We start from the raw sequence: 17791 nt of genomic DNA, 5'->3' as shown, positions 1-17791 counted from the left end.
TGCTTTGTGATCTTTTCCTTTTTGAGCTTTGCAGTACATAGGAAGTTGTCTCTTTTTGCACCTGACATCTTTTGGAAAAATATCTGATTACGCCTATCCTTTTTTTCTTCTTGTAAAGAGACTTGGTCTCCTGTTCACCCTCACTTATTCGTTCTGAAATAGGCAACATCCTTTTCTATTTTTTCCTTTTCTATTTTCTCCGGTTTCTGAAAAAAAAAAAACAAACAACTGAATCGTGAGGACTTGCAGCCTCCACACAGGAGCTTGAATATGCACCTCATGTTGACAGGTTATCTGTCTGTTTAAAGGTTAAATATCAAACCTGCACCAGTGTACATGAGGGCAGTGTTATCCTCGGAGTGACATTCTGTAGAAGTCTGGGGAAGACAAGAATTACAATCACAAATTATTTTTACCATTTACTTCATGGTATTTTTAAGTCTTTTACTGTACAAAAGAAATATACTTGTAATGATATAATAAAGTTCTGTCCTGAAAAATCATTGTGAAACAATCATTATTGTCACATCCTACTTTTCACTCCTATTCTCAGTATGTGCTAAGAAGTACATCTCTTTTTTTTTTTTCTTTAAAAATGAGAGCTACATTTTATTCTTGAAAAGCTAGAAACGCTGTGGAAGACTGCTTCATGCCTTATCAACAGCAGTATTAACTGAAAGTAATGTTTTAGGTGCCAAAATGATTGTGTACATTCCAATGACAGGGTTATATTTTGCTGTCTTTTCCCAGTCAGCTTTATTATTTGCTGTAGATTTGCAGAAGTAAATGAGGGTAACATTTAGTCTGGATAATTTCTGTGACCATTACACAAGACATGACAAAAGAGAATGTTCTTGACTACTGTAATCAAAGTTGCATTTTTAGTTCTTGCAATTAGAAAGTGTTGTTACTAGAAATTCAGCTATATTGGTAAAAATACCATTCATTAAAAGGGTAGAAATATGTCACTTAATGAGAACATCACTGAAGATCTCTTCAGTAGGTTATAACTTCTTCAACTTATAAGATCATTCAATATTTAGAAGTCTTCTTAAGAGCAGGATGTGTTTAGCATTCTAGTTATTTATGAGCTGAGTAAGCCATTTTCAGATTTGGAAATGCCTTTAATGGTTTTAACACTTTAGTCTTGACTATTCCAGCCACTCTTATGTACTACTAACATTCCCACATATATACATGTATATAGTCACCATTTCACACATAGGTTATTAGATTGCTGATGTTCATCACCAGACTTCTGTTCAATTGCATTTCAGTTCTGTGTGCATTATTTACACTGCAAATCATTTATCTGAAATCCTTGATGATTTGTAATGTGTGAATTGAATGTATCATTATTCTTTTTCTGAGCTCAGATTAATTAATTTCTATAGTACAGTTAATCAATTTGTTTAAGTTCAGTAAGTTCAATAAAAGTAATACTGTGTGAAATATTCAGATAATAGTTTGAAAGACAAGTGTTGAACTAACCAAATAAACAATTTGCAACACTGCTCAACTTTTTCTTTAGTGCCTGGTCAGCCATTGAACTTCAAAGCAGAACCTGAGTCTGAAACAAGCATATTACTTTCCTGGACGCCTCCACGCTCTGATACCATTTCCAGCTATGAACTGGTTTATAAAGATGGGGAGCATGGGGAGGAGGTAAGTGAAAAGACTATATATCTTTTAAATACTCTTTAATGAGTCAGGCATAAAATGCTGCAGTGGTTTAGAACTGATGGATTAGTAACTTTCTTTAGTACAAATGTCTTGATGTTTAACAGTTTGTTAAACCCAACAGTCAGCCTAGTGATAGACTGAGAGTGTGTAAATAGCAGAAGATGCTGTCAATGGTTACCAGCCAGTGGAACTTTGCTGTTGTTGTTTGCAATGAGTCATCCACAGAAGTTGCATTCAGTTTCAGACATTGATCATGTCTCTCCAAGCCTGTTCTTCTACCAAGGCTTGGAACCAGAAGTGTTTTGGGACATGGTATTTTTTGCTCTTGTACTTGGACTTTGCAGTCTATTTTCAGCCTTAGAGAATTTTTGTTTTTCTTTGCCACCTTGTAAGAGTGTTCTCAAGCTTGTCTAATCTTTCAGTGGCATTTGAGAAGAAAATATAGGGTTTTTTTTCTGAAGATAAAAAGCTGCTATAGACTTTTCTGTACCATTATTTCTTAAAGAATTTTTAGTTTGAGAGTCTACGTGGTGTTAGTACTGTAGACTTTAGAATTAACTGTTCTTCTGAGATGGAAACCATGCGCTATTGCCAGGTGTCCCAGACAAAAGAAAGAAGAAAGCCATTTCAGAAGGCAGCAGGAGAATGTCAGCCTCATTGATTTCTCCTGCATCATCAACTCATTGCTGATGCTTCAACTGAGCTTGTGTTTATGGTGGCTTCACACATATACTGTGAATGCATAAGCTTATTTTTTGGAAGATCCGTATTTCTCCTTCAAATAGAATGCAGGCCCCTGCTTAATAAGTTACCCTTTGGAAGAATTTATTTCCTAAAAATTTGAAAACAAATTTAACTATGAGGTTAAACTCAAGATCACTCACATTATAAAACCCTGTAGTCTGGTGTCATAAGAGGTAACTATAGGTAAGACTTTATTCATGTTTTGTTGTCTGAAAAGCCTTTTAGACTTTGTACATAGATACTGCTTCCTTAAACAGTCAAACAGTATTTCTGGCTCTGACTTTCCTCCATTAAGCTGTTGATTTTAAAATATGTTGTTCCTAAATATGTTTTTCAAAAGTAATATATTCATTTTTGTTGTGGTTTAGTTTGGTTTTATTCTGATTTATTTTCTTGAATTTAACTTTTTCTCAGTGGGGTTACCATCAGAGTATAAAAGCATTTTTTCTATAGACAACATATGAAATTCAGAGTCTCTGAATATTAATTGAGATGTGTTCTTATTACCTACCTTTAGCAACGGGTTTCCACTGAACCTACTACATCTTATCGCCTGCAAGGCTTAAGGCCAAACAGCTTGTACTTATTCCGTCTAGCTGCACGTTCTCCACAAGGCCTGGGTGCTTCAACAGCAGAAATCTCAGCAAGAACCATGCAGTCGAGTAGGTGTCTTTCCTTGCTAACTTTATTCCCTTGTCTTGTGTTTCTCAAAGAGATTAATCCAGAGAGACAGCCATAGAGAAAGAGGCAAAATTATAAGAATATGGCATTCATGGTGCTCGATACATTTAAAAAAATGCTTAAAATGTAAATTTTTGTAGGTATATTGTGATCAACTTAATATATGAGTGGCTTTTACATAACTTCACAAAAAGCTCTATAAACCAATGTCTAAGGAGACAATATTATGCTGTTATAATAGGATAAAATGTTTTGTCATGCAATAGATGTACATTAATAACAGTTCTCCACTTGTAAAATTTCTACCTGCCCAGCCTGCAAATTTCCTGTAATACTAAGTTGTTCCTACAGCATTTCCCTAAAGTACAAAAAATTTGTAGAGTGGGTCAAGTTGAATATTTCAGATTGTACCAAAAATTTCCTTGTAACTATTCTTCTATAGTAGCTACTGGCTCTGATTTTAAGTTGATTTTTTTTTAATCTAGGCTTTTTATGATGTTCAGTCATTTTTTACAGAAGTAGAAAAATGTTCTCACTGAATGCTTATGGAAGCAATGTCATGAAACTCATCACATTTGTCTGCAAATGAGATGCAAAAATTCATCAGGGATTTATATATACATTTTAAAATATTTAGATTAAAACTGAATTAAAACAATCAGATAATCAAGGATGATATCCAGAAGTCCTGCTCTTGCCTGATGTTACAGTTTCATGATAGCTTGCTTTGCACTGTGTCGTTTTAAAACTTTACTCAGTTCTGTTTGTATTTATTTTAAATTAAATGACCTTTTCTTAAAGTAATACTACTCAAAACAGCAGATTCAGATTCTCAGTTGATATAAGGCTTTTTAATTTGCAGTCATGACAGATACGATTCCACTAACATTCTTTGTTCGTGTTGTATATTAATAGTAATTAGTGTGACTGGAGACCTTTAACCAAAGCTAAACGTGCTTCTAAAGCCTTTCTAAGGCACTTGGAATAAGCATAAAAGATTATATAATGTAACACTAGTTTTAGAGATAGTGGCAAGGCACTTTTTAATTTTACTCATCCAGAATCAATAATTTGATGAAGAAAAAGGTATTTATTTATTTTGGGAGCCATTTCAGCTATTTAAAATGCTCATTCTCTTATATTGGGTGAAGATTACTTAGACTGTGCATAGAAAAGAGACATCTAGGTGCCAAGGTTACATATTCCATATATAAGCACATTACTATTTTTCCCTTCTTGAATAAAATAATATGTTATGCTTTTTTCATCTTTATGACTTCAGATAGTAGGAGAATCTGGTTTATTTCAATAGGCAAACCCCACTTATTTGTGGAAAAGATTGCAAAATCTTCTTTGCAAAAATTCTATATTTTAATGGAAAAGTTGCATTAATAAAACTGGTTACACAAGTAGCCTAAGGATTTTCCTTAGTTACATAGATGCAATATTTTGCATTTTCAGAGAATAATGGATTAAAAATTAATAAGCTTCTATGAGTTTTTTAGCAATATTCACCAGAATACGCTATTGCCTTTCATCTTGATTTCAGAGAAAGATGCTATAGGGACATTTTACTTGTATTTTACTTCCTGCACCAGTCGATGGTATAAGAGGACAAACATGTTTTCAGTACATGATTACTGAATTAGACTTAAAAGCCCAAAACCAAGTGTGATAATTCTCATCTGTCCCCCCATCCACCTCCTTTAGTTAGTTGAAATGCTGATACATTCCCTCCTGTTTTCCCTTTAGAAGAGCAGTGTACCATACTGAGTAAAAAGCCATTGATTCCTGTAGAAGGGCTGTAGGGAACCAAGATACATGTGTAAATGCAGTAGGTCACAGCAGGGTCCTAGGTCTTCTCTGGTGCTTTAATTTTGTTTGATGTGTCTAGTATAAGTATCAGAAATCCATTTTTTTTCCCCTTTAGAAATGGGAAGAAAATAATAGATAAAAAAAAGGAACCTATCCGCCGTAAGAATCTTGCACACAAAATTTATGTTTTCCTTACAAGAGAGAAGGCAGAAATAGGAAAGGAGTCCACAGCCACTACTTCTGACAGTGAATTTGAACTATGACTCCTTTTTTTGGTGCTCTGAATGATCTCAGGTAGTAAGCAGACTTTGCAAAGTCAAAGTGCATTTAAGCACATAAATGCATACCTAACTTTCAGTACTTGAATTGCCTCACTGAAAGTAATGGCATGACATACAGGCTTAAATGCTCTGAAGCCTGGAAAGGGTAAATATCCTAACAGACTCCTTTGAGCACAGATCGGTAAAGGTGAGCACTTTTGCTTTGGAAGATTGGTCCTGATGACAAGAGGTTGAACAAAATCAGAATCTCTTACTGTTCTTATGTCCTAAGCTTGTGAACTCTTTGTAAAATACCTGCTTTCTTGAACGCTGTTTGGGGGTAGATTTTTTTTTTTTCCTATAGAAGTTACCTACATTACTGGTAGGATTTAATTCTTGGCTAGCAAAGGTGTCTCCAAGAGGAGTTAAAAAAATAAAACTGACAGCTGATCTAGGGTAAGTACAAGTTACAGTCAGAATCAACAAGCCTGTCACTTTTTACTGGTAGGTAAATCTTTGACTGAGACTTTCATCTTCTGTTGACTGCATGCTCCTAGTTTGTTAGCTGCAGTAAATGTTTCAGTAAATGCTTTCCATTTAAATGTAATTTGTGGTTGACTTGTGCCAGGCAGACTCAGTTATAAAAAAAAAAAAATAAAGAAAAAATAATAATTTGTTTACGATAGTGGGAAGGCTACAAAAATAGCAATTTATGGAGCAATTTCTAGCAATTATTGCAAGTTTTTAGGGGTTCTGTAAAAAGGGAATTTTTCTCAAAGAAAGTAAACACACTTGAAGGGGATAAGTCCAAATTTGTAAGTAAATACATATCATGTGTCATTTAAAATATTATATCTTGCAATAATTGCAATGATTGTAAAGATAGATCAGTAGTCATAGAAGTGTCACGTTTTTGGTTTTTTTTTCAAGAAGAATTTTAATTACAGGTAGGTAATATTGTTTTGAGGTTTCATTTTCATGTATTTCCCCTACATCCTTTTTCACCATTTAGTTGGTCTATTCATTTTCAGTTTCCTCATGTTAACAAGCCAAGGTGCATATAACTATCTGACATTTTGCTCTTTCAAGTTTCTACTTTTTTTTTGTTTACTTTTTATTTTTATTTGGTTGTCTTTTATTTATTTTTATTTTTTCTTTTGTTCATTTTTTTCAATCACTCCTATCCTTTCACTCAAATCCTCCTTTAACCCACTACTGAAATTAGAGCCATCAGCTCCTCCTCAAGACATTAGTTGCACAAGCCCCAGCTCCACTAGCATTTTGGTAAGTTGGAAACCTCCACCGGTGGAAAAACAGAACGGCATTATCACTGAATACTCCATCAAGTACATTGGGATTGATGGAGAAGATGTCAAGCCCCATGAAATTTTGGGAATTTCCTCGGACAGTACCCAATACCTTTTGGAACACCTGGAAAAATGGACTGAGTACCGGATCTATGTGACTGCCCACACTGATGTTGGACCTGGCCCAGAGAGCTTAGCAGTATTGATTCGGACAGATGAAGATGGTATGTTGCCTCCACTACATCAGTTTGCACCTCTCTGACTCTCTGTCGATCTGCTGTCTTTTGTATAGCCTAAAGTATTTTTTTCTGCTCCTTTTTTTCCCCAATCACAGATATTATCACCCTTTGAGTTTTTTAATCAAAGACTTGTCCTTTCTACACCATTTTTATACTTGCCTTTTTTTTTTTAACAGAAAGTACCTTTTTGTGAATGACATGAATCTGCTGTCCCTTTGAGCCCATACCTATCCTTACCCTCCTTTAACATAAAAATAACTGTCAGGGGAAAAATCTTTCTGCCTTTTCCTTGATTTTACAGTTATTGTTATTTTTAAACACTTATGTCTGTAAGCTTTTTTTCAGATTTTGCTTTTGGTTTTTTTTTCTTTCTTTTTAAACGACTTTCTTGTTCCATGTTGTGCTTTTTGATTTGGATTATTTTGGATTTTTTTTTTTTTCTAGTTTTGTTTTTGATCTTGGAAAACTGATGCTCCACGTATTTTCTTTTCTTCCATGCTTGAAAGTGACAGAAGACAGCCCAATTATCAGCCTCCTTTTTATACTACTCAAAAAAAAAAAAAGAAAAAAAAACCTTAGCAAACAGAAATAAAGGAAACTTTTTTGAAATCTTTTGTGTTTTTATTAGTAGTAGTATTATTGTTATTTCAATGATTAAAATACCTCTTTGTACTATAATGCTTTGAATCTCAAAGCATCTTCCTTGGCTTTTGTACATTTTTACATGTTTTTCTATTTCTCTAATACTCTTTTTTCTTCCATTTTTTGCATCAGTCATATTTTTTGATCTTTTCACTGAAAGGTAGAGCAGATTGATAGAGCATTTCCATTTGTTGAACAATTTGTATTCTTGAAAGAAAACATAGTGAGTCTGCCCTTTTGGGAAAAAAAAAAAAAGGCATGGGTGGAACAAGTGCCTGTAATTCTCTTCTGTCCAATGATGTTGTTCCAGTTCCTAGTGGTCCTCCTCGCAAAGTCGAGGTAGAGGCTGTCAACTCTACTGCTGTTAAAGTGTCATGGCGCTCACCTGTACCCAATAAGCAGCATGGTCAGATACGAGGATACCAGGTCCACTACGTGAGGATGGAAAATGGAGAGCCAAAGGGTCAGCCCATGCTGAAGGACATCATGCTGGCTGATGCACAGGTAATTTGGACGTTTTATGTTCTTTTCTAGGTCACAGATGAAAAACATTTTGGGTACCAGAGAGCTATCCCGAACTGCCTTTTTTTTTTCTTTCTGTATTTCAGCTTACCAGCTAACATTTTTTGTCTCTATTTTAACATTTTTTTTTTCCGAATACTTACGTTCAAAGGTTCTTGGGCCACACCTAGACACCCTTTTCTGTATAGGTGTGCAACTAAGTGCTAAGCTGTATCATTCTGCTGCTCCCTTAAACCTGGAGAATTCACCCTATACCTACGCTCTAAAGTTTTAAAGTATCAGGGAGATCTGAGCCAGGTCACAGTCAATGTAGCAAACTATACACTGCCTGATCCACCCACCCGGTATTTCTTTGTTTCAGTGGAGAACCTGGAATCATTAGAAGCCTGTGTTAGCTCATTATTATAGTGTTTCTGTCATTAATGTGTATCCACCTCACCATGTGTTTCACTGGAAATGAATTTATTAGTACAACTTTAGAAATCACTGAGGTATTTGTACTTGTCATTATTCATATCAATAACGGCAACAAAATGAGGAGCTCAGTTTAAAAAGGCATGGGATTACTTATATTGCAAAATTTGCTGTCTGGTTTTTAAATTATGAGACATGATGAAAACAAAAGCCTAATCATGTCAAGTTTAAAAAGCTTCTAAAAATAGGATTTTACTGATTAAGATACACTAGTGCTCTGTAAAACTGAAGATTCGCAAAGCTCCTGGTACTGAAGGAATCATCCTGCATTGAAACTGTTACTAGATACACACCTCTCACTACTAGCTCTCAGTTTATCGCTGGAATGATTGGAAATGGTAAGAAATTGTCAACCTAGCATAAAGTGAGGAGTTAAATTTGCCTCTTAAGCATTTTATGTGAATAAGTAAGTGGGTTTTGGCTTCTTCTGTTTCTTCTTCCAGTCTTAGTTCTAAATTCAGCTCTACAGATACCTTTTTTGAGAACAGGTGTCTTGCACCTGCATTTTGTTGATGACCCTGTTCTCAAAGTACTGTCTCTGTTTCTGGAGGTCTTTGGACATGGTGTTCGTACAGCTTAAATTCAGTGGAGAGAAAGATGGAAACAGCTGAGGAGGTGGGAAAGAAAAGGGAAAAGGGAGAGGAGATGGAAAAGGAGATGATGTTACTCTTCAGTTCTCCTCTTCCTTGCACAGATCTTCACTTTCAAACTCTGTATGCTAGTAGTTTAAAATAATTTTAAACACTAGAAGGTCAGAAACAGGTGACTAGATGAGATACAGGGGCCCAAATATCATAAAGGCAAAAGTCATATTTATTTTTTTTTCAAAGTTTTTCTTTGACTTGCATGTTTGCCGTGAATTCATTCTGGATAGTCACTTCCTTTCTCTTTCTGCCACTCCTTCTTGCCCATTATACTTCTGTTACACATGTGATCAGGGCTTGTGCAGGTGTGAAGACCTTAGTGATAAAAGATCAGTGTGGTTATGTTTCAAAAATGAAAAATCCTGCTATTATTTTAAATAAAGGATTGAATTCACTTAGGAAACTCAAGCATATAGCCTAGTAACATGATTAAATAAACCAGGTAGCCTTTAATTTTGTCTTAGTAGCTTTTACTAACACAATCTATTATAAAATATTACTACATTGTACAAGAGGATTCATTATTTCTCTTGTATTTCAAGGAAAGATAAGTAGCTTGTTTTTAGGGAGAGCCTGAAATGGAATTAAAAATACCTGACCTGATTTCATTAAGCAAATTCTACACGATTCTACATGATTAATTCAAATTGTACATGATTTTTCCAGACATCTTTTGTATTTATTTTACTATTAAGAAGAAAACATTACCTCAACCAGGCTACAAATCTCTTAATTTATTTTGTTTTTCCTTCCAACATTCTTTACTCTCAATCAGTGGGAATATGATGATACTACTGAACATGTGAGTAGTTTTTGACTGGCCAGAAAAACAATGTGTGTTGAGTTTTGGATTTTTCTTTTTGCTTGTTTGCTTGTAATCTCCTCCTATTTTTGGAGATTCTCTTAGATTTCCTTTTTTTTTTTTTTTTTTAAATTTGCATAAATGCATGCTTCTAACATCAAAAGTTTTTTCTTTATGGCACTTTTTTTTCCTTTCTTTTTTTCTTTTCCTAGAGAGACTGGGGGTCACTGTTGCTTGCTTGTTCTGGGGTTTAGCATGGTGCCAAAATGTACAGAACTGGTTTCTATTTTCTTCTTTTTATGTCTGTCGCTAACTTTGCCTCACAATTTCCTTTTTACGAGAAGATGTTCAAAAAATAAAACAGAAATGGTTCAGAGTTGCGTAGCAATAGTCAGATTTTTCTGTATTCATTTTAATGTTAATATTTTTTGGGCAGCTCAAAGCTGAAGTCAGTTGTGTTTTCTTTTTGGTAATTTGATAAATGTATTTTGTATGCTTTTAAGAAGGCCAAATGCCCTGCAGTGTTTATGCCTAAGTAATAGTGTTTCCTGTATCCAAATCACACTTTTAAATGACAGCACTGCATGCAATCCTATCTCTTACACCATGAAGAACTGTTTGATTTAGATGAGGCTAGTAGTATCTTCATCACTGTTTAAAAGGATAACACTTTTTTTTCCTTTTATAATTTTATTCTATTAATATCAAGTGCAGTATCCTTATGAAAGATGAGAAATCTGTCTTACTAATTTTGGCCTTTAGGGTCAGTTCAGTTCTGAGACAGAGTATAATAAAGGAATGGTTTTTAATTTTTTTTTAGAATATATTTTTATTTTATTTGAGCTATTTTTCCCACTCATTCTCATCATGACCTTGTTATTTCTATATTGCTAATAACTGCCTGTAAATGCAATACTGAATTCTAAGCACATCTGTACTAAGCTCATACCCACTGTCTTGAAAGATCCACTTACTGTGGACAGTCTGACCCATAATTTTTATGTTAATTTCTGTTTGTTGCATCTGAGGGCTGTGTGATTGCACTTTTGATATTTATTCTCTATGCATATAGAGATGCATACCATCTCTTTGGCAGCAGTAAAATCCATTCAGGCATGTGAAAATGCAAAGGAGTGGTCCAGTGGTTACAGACTGGAAGCTGATGAATCGGGAACTTTTGGCCAGTCAGTTGCCTCCAAATACTATCCTTTCATATTTGTTATTAGTGTCAAGGCTTAAATTCCTCTGACTGGCCTTACAGCATGACGTAAGTTTAGTTCATTTCAAGTGGCTGGCCCTTCACAATCTTCTGTGTGTGTATATGCATGTGTGTACACACATGTAAAAAGATTCCCCTAGCTTTGACACAGTTTGATCTTGCTCCCATTTACTTCTGCTAGCTGAAGAGCTACTTGTTTTGTGGCTGCTCTTGTTGTGTAAGAGCCATCAGATTTATTCTTTAACCATGTTTTTAATGGTGGTTTAGGTAGTTCTTTTAGACCTGAAGAGAAAGTTGTTTCTGAGGTCCCCTGAAATATTTAGATGCACAATCCAACCAGTGACACAGGTTGCTGTGAAAGTGTTATTAAAGTAACAAGACTTTCGTGTTCAATAAACCAACATTACTTACAAAGTGTGGAAACAAATGCAACATTCTTTTTACTAGGCATTTTATAACTATGTCAGCGATGTCCTGTAAAGCACTAAGTTAAGCAGAGTTTCTCATATCTATATGTGCATGCATTTCACAGTATCAGTGGCATTCCTCAGGCAAGGTATTTCAGAAGGCTTTTTTCATTGTTCACACCGCTACGCCTTTGGCCTTGTGTCTTAAAATACCTGAGGCATGCTATTGAGAAGTGTGCTGTCTTCTATTGCTTAAGTGAGTGAAACATCTCACATTATGAAGTATTTCACACAAATCAGTCTGTTGATGCTCTCAAGTGCTTGCTATCACTGCTAGTAGCACAAAAGCGTGTGTACTTTATATAATATACAGGAGCTGTCTGAAGGATTCCATGCTCTCCTGGAAAACAATCTATTTTTAATAAATTGTTTTTTGTTTTATTTAATCTTAGGAAATGATAATTTCTGGGCTTCAGCCTGAAACTACATACTCCTTCACTGTGACAGCCTATACAACAAAAGGTGATGGAGCACGCAGCAAGCCGAAACTCATATCTACTACCGGTGCAGGTAATAGTCCCGTACCTATTAATGTCTAAGTAAATACTCTGGCTTTTCCTGCTGGTGTTTTTCTCCTACTATTCGGAAGTCTCCTGTTGTTTAAAAAGTGTTTATAGGACATAGGATTTCCTGTTTCAGTATTTGCCCCTGTTGTGGGGGCCCCCCCTCACTAAACAAAACCACAACAGCCCCGTAATTCGTTTAGATAAAAACAGAACCAGTGTCCTCCTTTGTGCCTTTCCCAGTTCAGGATGGGGGCAAAATGTAGTACTTTACTTAACTTCATACTTTCTAGTAGCTCTTCCATTCTGATTGGTGTCTTCCTGGAGAGGAAAAAAATAGAAATTCAGAACTAAGAAGGATATTTGAAAAACTTGTGGAGAGCTTTCCTGATCTTTTTGAGAGCAGCAATGCTGCTACCTGTCAGTAAGAACATTGAAATAATGTTATCTGTGTGACAGTCACAACTTACCTCAGAAAAACATGATTATTAAAGCAGAGAATTAGAAAATGTGAAAGTCCAGCTTGTCGGATCCTGAAACCCATATTACTTCAGTAGCAATTTGAGGTGTAAACTGGGTGCCTTGTCACACCATGCCACTGTGTTCAGTCTGCATTTGATCACAGGTGGGTATCTGACTGCATGACCAATTCAGCTGATTCAGTCAACACTGATGGGATGAACAGAATTGCTTTTAGATGAGGAACAAGGTTTTTTAGATTTAAATGGTTCACTGTGACACAGCTTAAACAAATGATGCCACCACAGCCTTGATGTGCTGTTCACCTATAGGTGTTCACAGCCTGTAGGTGTTCATTTTCTAGGTTTTGCACTCACATGGAAACCTTTGTAGCACCATTACAAGCTCTCTTAATAGCGATGTATTGTTTATATATATATAATATCTATAATGTCCAAAAGGCATATGTATTTGTATTTATACTGATTGACAATTTTTAATACTATCACTGAATGTGAAGCACGTCTTGTACTAATATCAGAAACATCTATATCTTTGTCTCATCAGCTTCCTTGGAAAAATCTCAGTCTTGGTAGCTTGATGTATCATATGGTTTCATGTCAGATTTTAGAGTATGTTCTAGTTATTAGTCTTGACTGATGGTGAAGCTTAACATACAACTTCTTATCTTTCCTGATGTCTCACAGACTGGGAAAAAAAGTGATAGGTACTTCTAGCTTACATTTGGACTTGATTTAAGAAGAAAGGCACTTAATCCATTGTTCTTTTTGAAGTTCAGTTCTCAATTTAAATAAACACAATTGTATAGATTATGATTTGGTTAATTTCTAGACATAAACATAGGCTATGCAAGCCTAATTACAAAACTTAAAGCTTCTGTTCATATAGTCCTTATTGACTATTCATGTTTCATTCTTGCAAGATCTCTGATGCTTTTATTTTACAAAGACAATCAAATCTGATGTCCCATAAAACCCCAAGTGACTGAAGAGCAATTGAGAATCAGAGGCTTGGCCGTAAATGTAGTACATATTACACTGTTCTTGCTGTTTCCTTCAGCCTGTGGGCAAGTAATGTTTGTTCCTGGTCTCTAGGATAACAGCTAGTTACCATTTTGCTCCTTTGTACATTCCAGGTTGTATGAACTTGCTGTTACAGCTTGCTGTGGTTGAGCTCTTTTTGTAAGGCAAATTGATATGCAAGTTTTTGAAAAAGAAGACAATAAATATAGTCAGTACCAAGAGTTTCCAGCTCACTATCTTTCTATGAGAAAGAATAGAATACATCAGGCAGGTGAAAGAATGATGCGTTAATATCAGGGGCTTCTAGGTCTGAAATACACCCTCCTTGTAGGTCTGAAATACAAACTCTGAGAGTTTCCATTTGATTTTTTTTTCCTAAAAAGGTGCTATTCAAATACTACAATCAAGCAAATTAAAAGTCTGGCTTTCTAGTCTAATTTTTAAAGGTTTAAGTCAGGTGCAGCTGTATTAGAATGAGTGAGACTATATCTGGAAGATCTATGCAAGGATAATAAAGGTCTAAATGTTTACTTGAGAATCTTAGTATGCATAAGTTATTCAGATTATAAGTAAATATTCAAGTGTGTCCAGCTAGTAATATAAAAGCATTATTTACATTTTTTTGACTGGGAAAACTCCCTAAATGTAAGTGAGCCTACAGTATGGTAGTTGCAGTTATTAATGAAGTCACTGAATGCAGTTAATATTTTCACTCCAGAGTGTGTCTTTGTCTAACATCCAGTTTCACATCCTAGTTTGTGAAATCATATGGAAGAAAAAAAATGTTACTGAACATTTCCAAGTCAAAGTATTTGAAATTTTTAAATTACTTCGGGCAGAAGTTACAAAATTTGTGATTAACAGGGCTTTGATAAAAATTAAGACTTCCTAGTCAGTGATATAATAAAATTTTTGTAGAGAATTTAATCAAACTCTTAATTTCTGTGTCATAGAATCTCGTAGAACAACAGCTTGTCCATGATTCAGAATTTATTTTGTGTGCTGGACAGCTCTCCTGAAATACAGATTTCAGCTAAGAGAAGAAAATTTACGTTAAGAGAGCATTATACTGTATAGCAGCTAACAGAGACAAATTACTTCAGGTAATTTGGCAAAGGTTGCTTGCATGAGCTGCTAGTAATAGGATGCCATCACAACTGTTTGGTATAATGACTGTTACAAAGGGGTGTGAGAGGGACATCTTGCGATGTAGTAACTAAGGTGGACTTCACTAGATCAGAGAATATACTTTTTCATGGGCAATTTCACTTCATTTGGTCTCATGTCAAATTTAGGTATTATTATCAGAAGAGATTTCTAGAGAGAGCTATTCCATGGTGCTACTATATATAGCACTGCACAGAATCCTGACGTTTGTCCCACAAGACTGTAATATTCACAAGTGATCATACTAAGAAAAAGATGTTAACTGAAAGATATTTGGAAATAAAAAAGAGAGAGAAAAACATTTTCTTTCTTTATCAATACCTACATGTTAACAAAAATGAAATTCATACACTTCGCAAAATCAGATAGGCTTCATATTTAAAAAAAAAAAAAAAAGTGACCATTGTTATTTACCATTTTAATCACAAAGTATTTTATTAGGTAAGTAAGCTTCATTAGTTACCGTGTTCTGATCAAGATCACGTAGTAATTTCTTTCTTTCTCTGTAGTTACCACAAAGGTTAAAAAATAGTTCTAACTGTGAGGTCTGCCACAAGAAAAAAAAAAAGCAATTTATCACAAAAATAATTTAGTGACACCTTCCAGCAGTCTCTCTTCTAGAAAGCTGAAGGAGTTATTATTCTATTTGTGTGGACTCTTCTTCTCTTTCATATGGTCCATTGGTTTCAGTAACAGTTATAATGTAGAGAAAAATATAGCCTGCAAAAGGCCTTCACAGCCTTTTCTTTGTTCCATAAAGGCTCATAATAATCAATGAGAAAAAGTCAGAACTAGTCAGAGAGATATTCTTTATGCAGCAGAAAGTGTAGGAAAAAACTTAAAGAATTTCTGGGAATAATACTTACAGGTGAACTAGACATTTAAAAAGAAGCATATTTGGAAAATGTATATGAAAACTAGCTATAATTCTTACGCAATTAGAAGCAATGTCACGACTTATGACAGATATAATGAGTAAACATGCAGAATTTTATTCAAGCCATGCCATTCCTCCCTCCTTATTCCTAATTCATTATGGAATCGTAGTAAGAACTTCTGACAATAAGAATCTGATTTGCTGGGTGCCTGAGAACTGAAGATAAGTAATAAAATCCATTGAAGTGTTTAAATACAGGAACCAGAGCTCAGAGTGCAGCAGTTGTATTCACGTGGGAAGGCTTTGAATACGGATGGAACTAATTAGACTTCGTGGAAGACTATGTTATCATGGCACTACTGCTCCCAAAACGATTCTCGTTTCTTGACCTGTCAGGCATTGATACACAATGTATATCAAGTTTCTAAATAGTTATGGATATGCTTCATTATCAAATAAGTCATTGTAATAGAAACAGAGTATTTTGAAATAGAAATAGTAATGAAAATCTAAATGAAAAAAATATATATAAATGAATATGAATAAGTGAATAAATAAAAATGAATATATAAATAAAACAGTAAATGAGAGCAGTTGTTATTAGGATTCCAGAAACATACGCCTTAGAAGTTTTATAATGGGCTTTCCCCCTCAGTCAGGGCAAATTCGATCTTCTAGACTGAATGTCCTCAATACAGTTACAGTCTGAACTTCTCTGAAAGACAAATCATCAGTTTAGACCAATAGGTCCCAATTAGGGATTTGAGTGTGTCTGGTGTGCAGGTTTAGAAAAGGTTCCAATTTAGTCTTCTTCAGAAGAAATCCAGTTCACATGCACCAAGACCATTCTGGAAACTAAATCATATGTGATAAGCCAGGACAATCAAGAAACTAGATTACAAACCATGCTACCACTCTAAGCTGAAACAGCCCATGCTGGAGGTGATTTGTGTATGGGGAGTAGAATGATAAGGTTTTATCATATGTTGTAATGACTGTTGGTGACAGGGTTGGTCTGACTTCCCTTCTATCACATTTTAACGGTCAATGGCAAAAGTTGTGTTAGACACATCTAGAAACTTGTAATTTCTCCATTGTTATTACTCCTGCTGCTAATACTACTACTACTATTATTATCATTAATTATTTTTCCATTTACAGGAATGGCAGAATTGTCCCTTGGATTAAATTAATGAAAGCTTATGACAATACTCTTTTTTTTACAAGCAAGGATTTGTAAGTGGGATAGAACCATTCATAAGATGTCTGTTTGAAGTTTTACTTCACAACTTGTGTTCCCTAAGTCTTGTGCCTTTGAATGTTCTCTGTACTTAGAAATAATGGTATGGGAGGAAGACAACAAAACGTAAATGTTTTACTATTGTAGTTCATTATACTGTATCACTCAGTAGTGCAGGAGGCAGACATTATTTCTTCCGTAAGACAGTAGTTTGTGGAACTAAGAGTGAGGGAAGTGAAAATTTGTCCCTATTCCTGCTAAAACTAGCCTCAAGAATTGTACATGCAATTCTGTTTGTATTTATAATCTTTAAATAACGTTGTGCTACAGTTCCAGGAAAACCTCGCCTTGTGATTAGCCACACACAGATGAACACGGCTCTAATTCAGTGGCACCCTCCTGTGGACACTTTTGGCCCGCTGCAGGGTTATCGCCTGAAGTTTGGTCGCAAAGATGTGGATACTTTTACAACCATGGAGTTTTCTGAGAAGGAAGATCACTTCACAGCCACAGACATTCACAAAGGAGCTTCTTACGTCTTCAGGCTCTCAGCTAGAAATAAAGTGGGCTTTGGGGAGGAGATGGTTAAAGAGATTTCTGTTCCTGAAGAGGTACCCAGTGGATTTCCCCAGAATCTCCACTCGGAAAGCTCTACTTCTACATCAGTTCAATTAACTTGGCAGATGCCACTCTTGGCAGAGAGAAATGGCATTATCACCAAATATACCATCTTGTACAGAGATATCAATGTTGCTTACCAGCCAGTTGAACTCCCTGTTGTTCCTGCTGATACCACTATGACACTTTCTGGCTTAAAACCAGATACTACATATGATGTAAAAGTACGTGCCCACACAAGCAAAGGGCCTGGTCCATATAGTCCAAGTGTCCAGTTCAGGACACTACCCGTGGATCAAGGTAGGATTTGTCTGCTTATGGCGTTGCCCTTTAAAGGAGTATCGGTCTTTGGATATCAGTGTTTTTGAAGCTGTAAATAAAACTG

The 17791-nt window shown here is 35.3% G+C and overlaps 1 protein-coding gene across 1 annotated transcript in view; it reads left to right on the top strand.

The window, feature by feature from the left end:
* PTPRD (protein tyrosine phosphatase receptor type D) overlaps positions 1-17791 on the top strand; it is a 371958-nt gene that overhangs the window by 245178 nt on the left and 108989 nt on the right. Inside the window, exons 12-18 of the mRNA XM_086770018.1 lie at positions 1532-1665; positions 2945-3089; positions 6409-6714; positions 7682-7875; positions 9787-9813; positions 11892-12009; positions 17119-17706. Of these exons, the coding sequence (XP_086626144.1) occupies positions 1532-1665; positions 2945-3089; positions 6409-6714; positions 7682-7875; positions 9787-9813; positions 11892-12009; positions 17119-17706 (1512 nt within the window). The remainder of the gene's footprint in view (positions 1-1531; positions 1666-2944; positions 3090-6408; positions 6715-7681; positions 7876-9786; positions 9814-11891; positions 12010-17118; positions 17707-17791) is intronic.

This window comes from Chlamydotis macqueenii, chromosome Z, assembly GCF_036417535.1.
Source record: "Chlamydotis macqueenii isolate bChlMac1 chromosome Z, bChlMac1.mat, whole genome shotgun sequence".
Lineage (NCBI taxonomy): Eukaryota > Metazoa > Chordata > Aves > Otidiformes > Otididae > Chlamydotis > Chlamydotis macqueenii.
The sequence above is the reverse complement of the archived record's forward strand: the minus strand, read 5'-3'. Positions and strand labels throughout refer to the sequence as shown.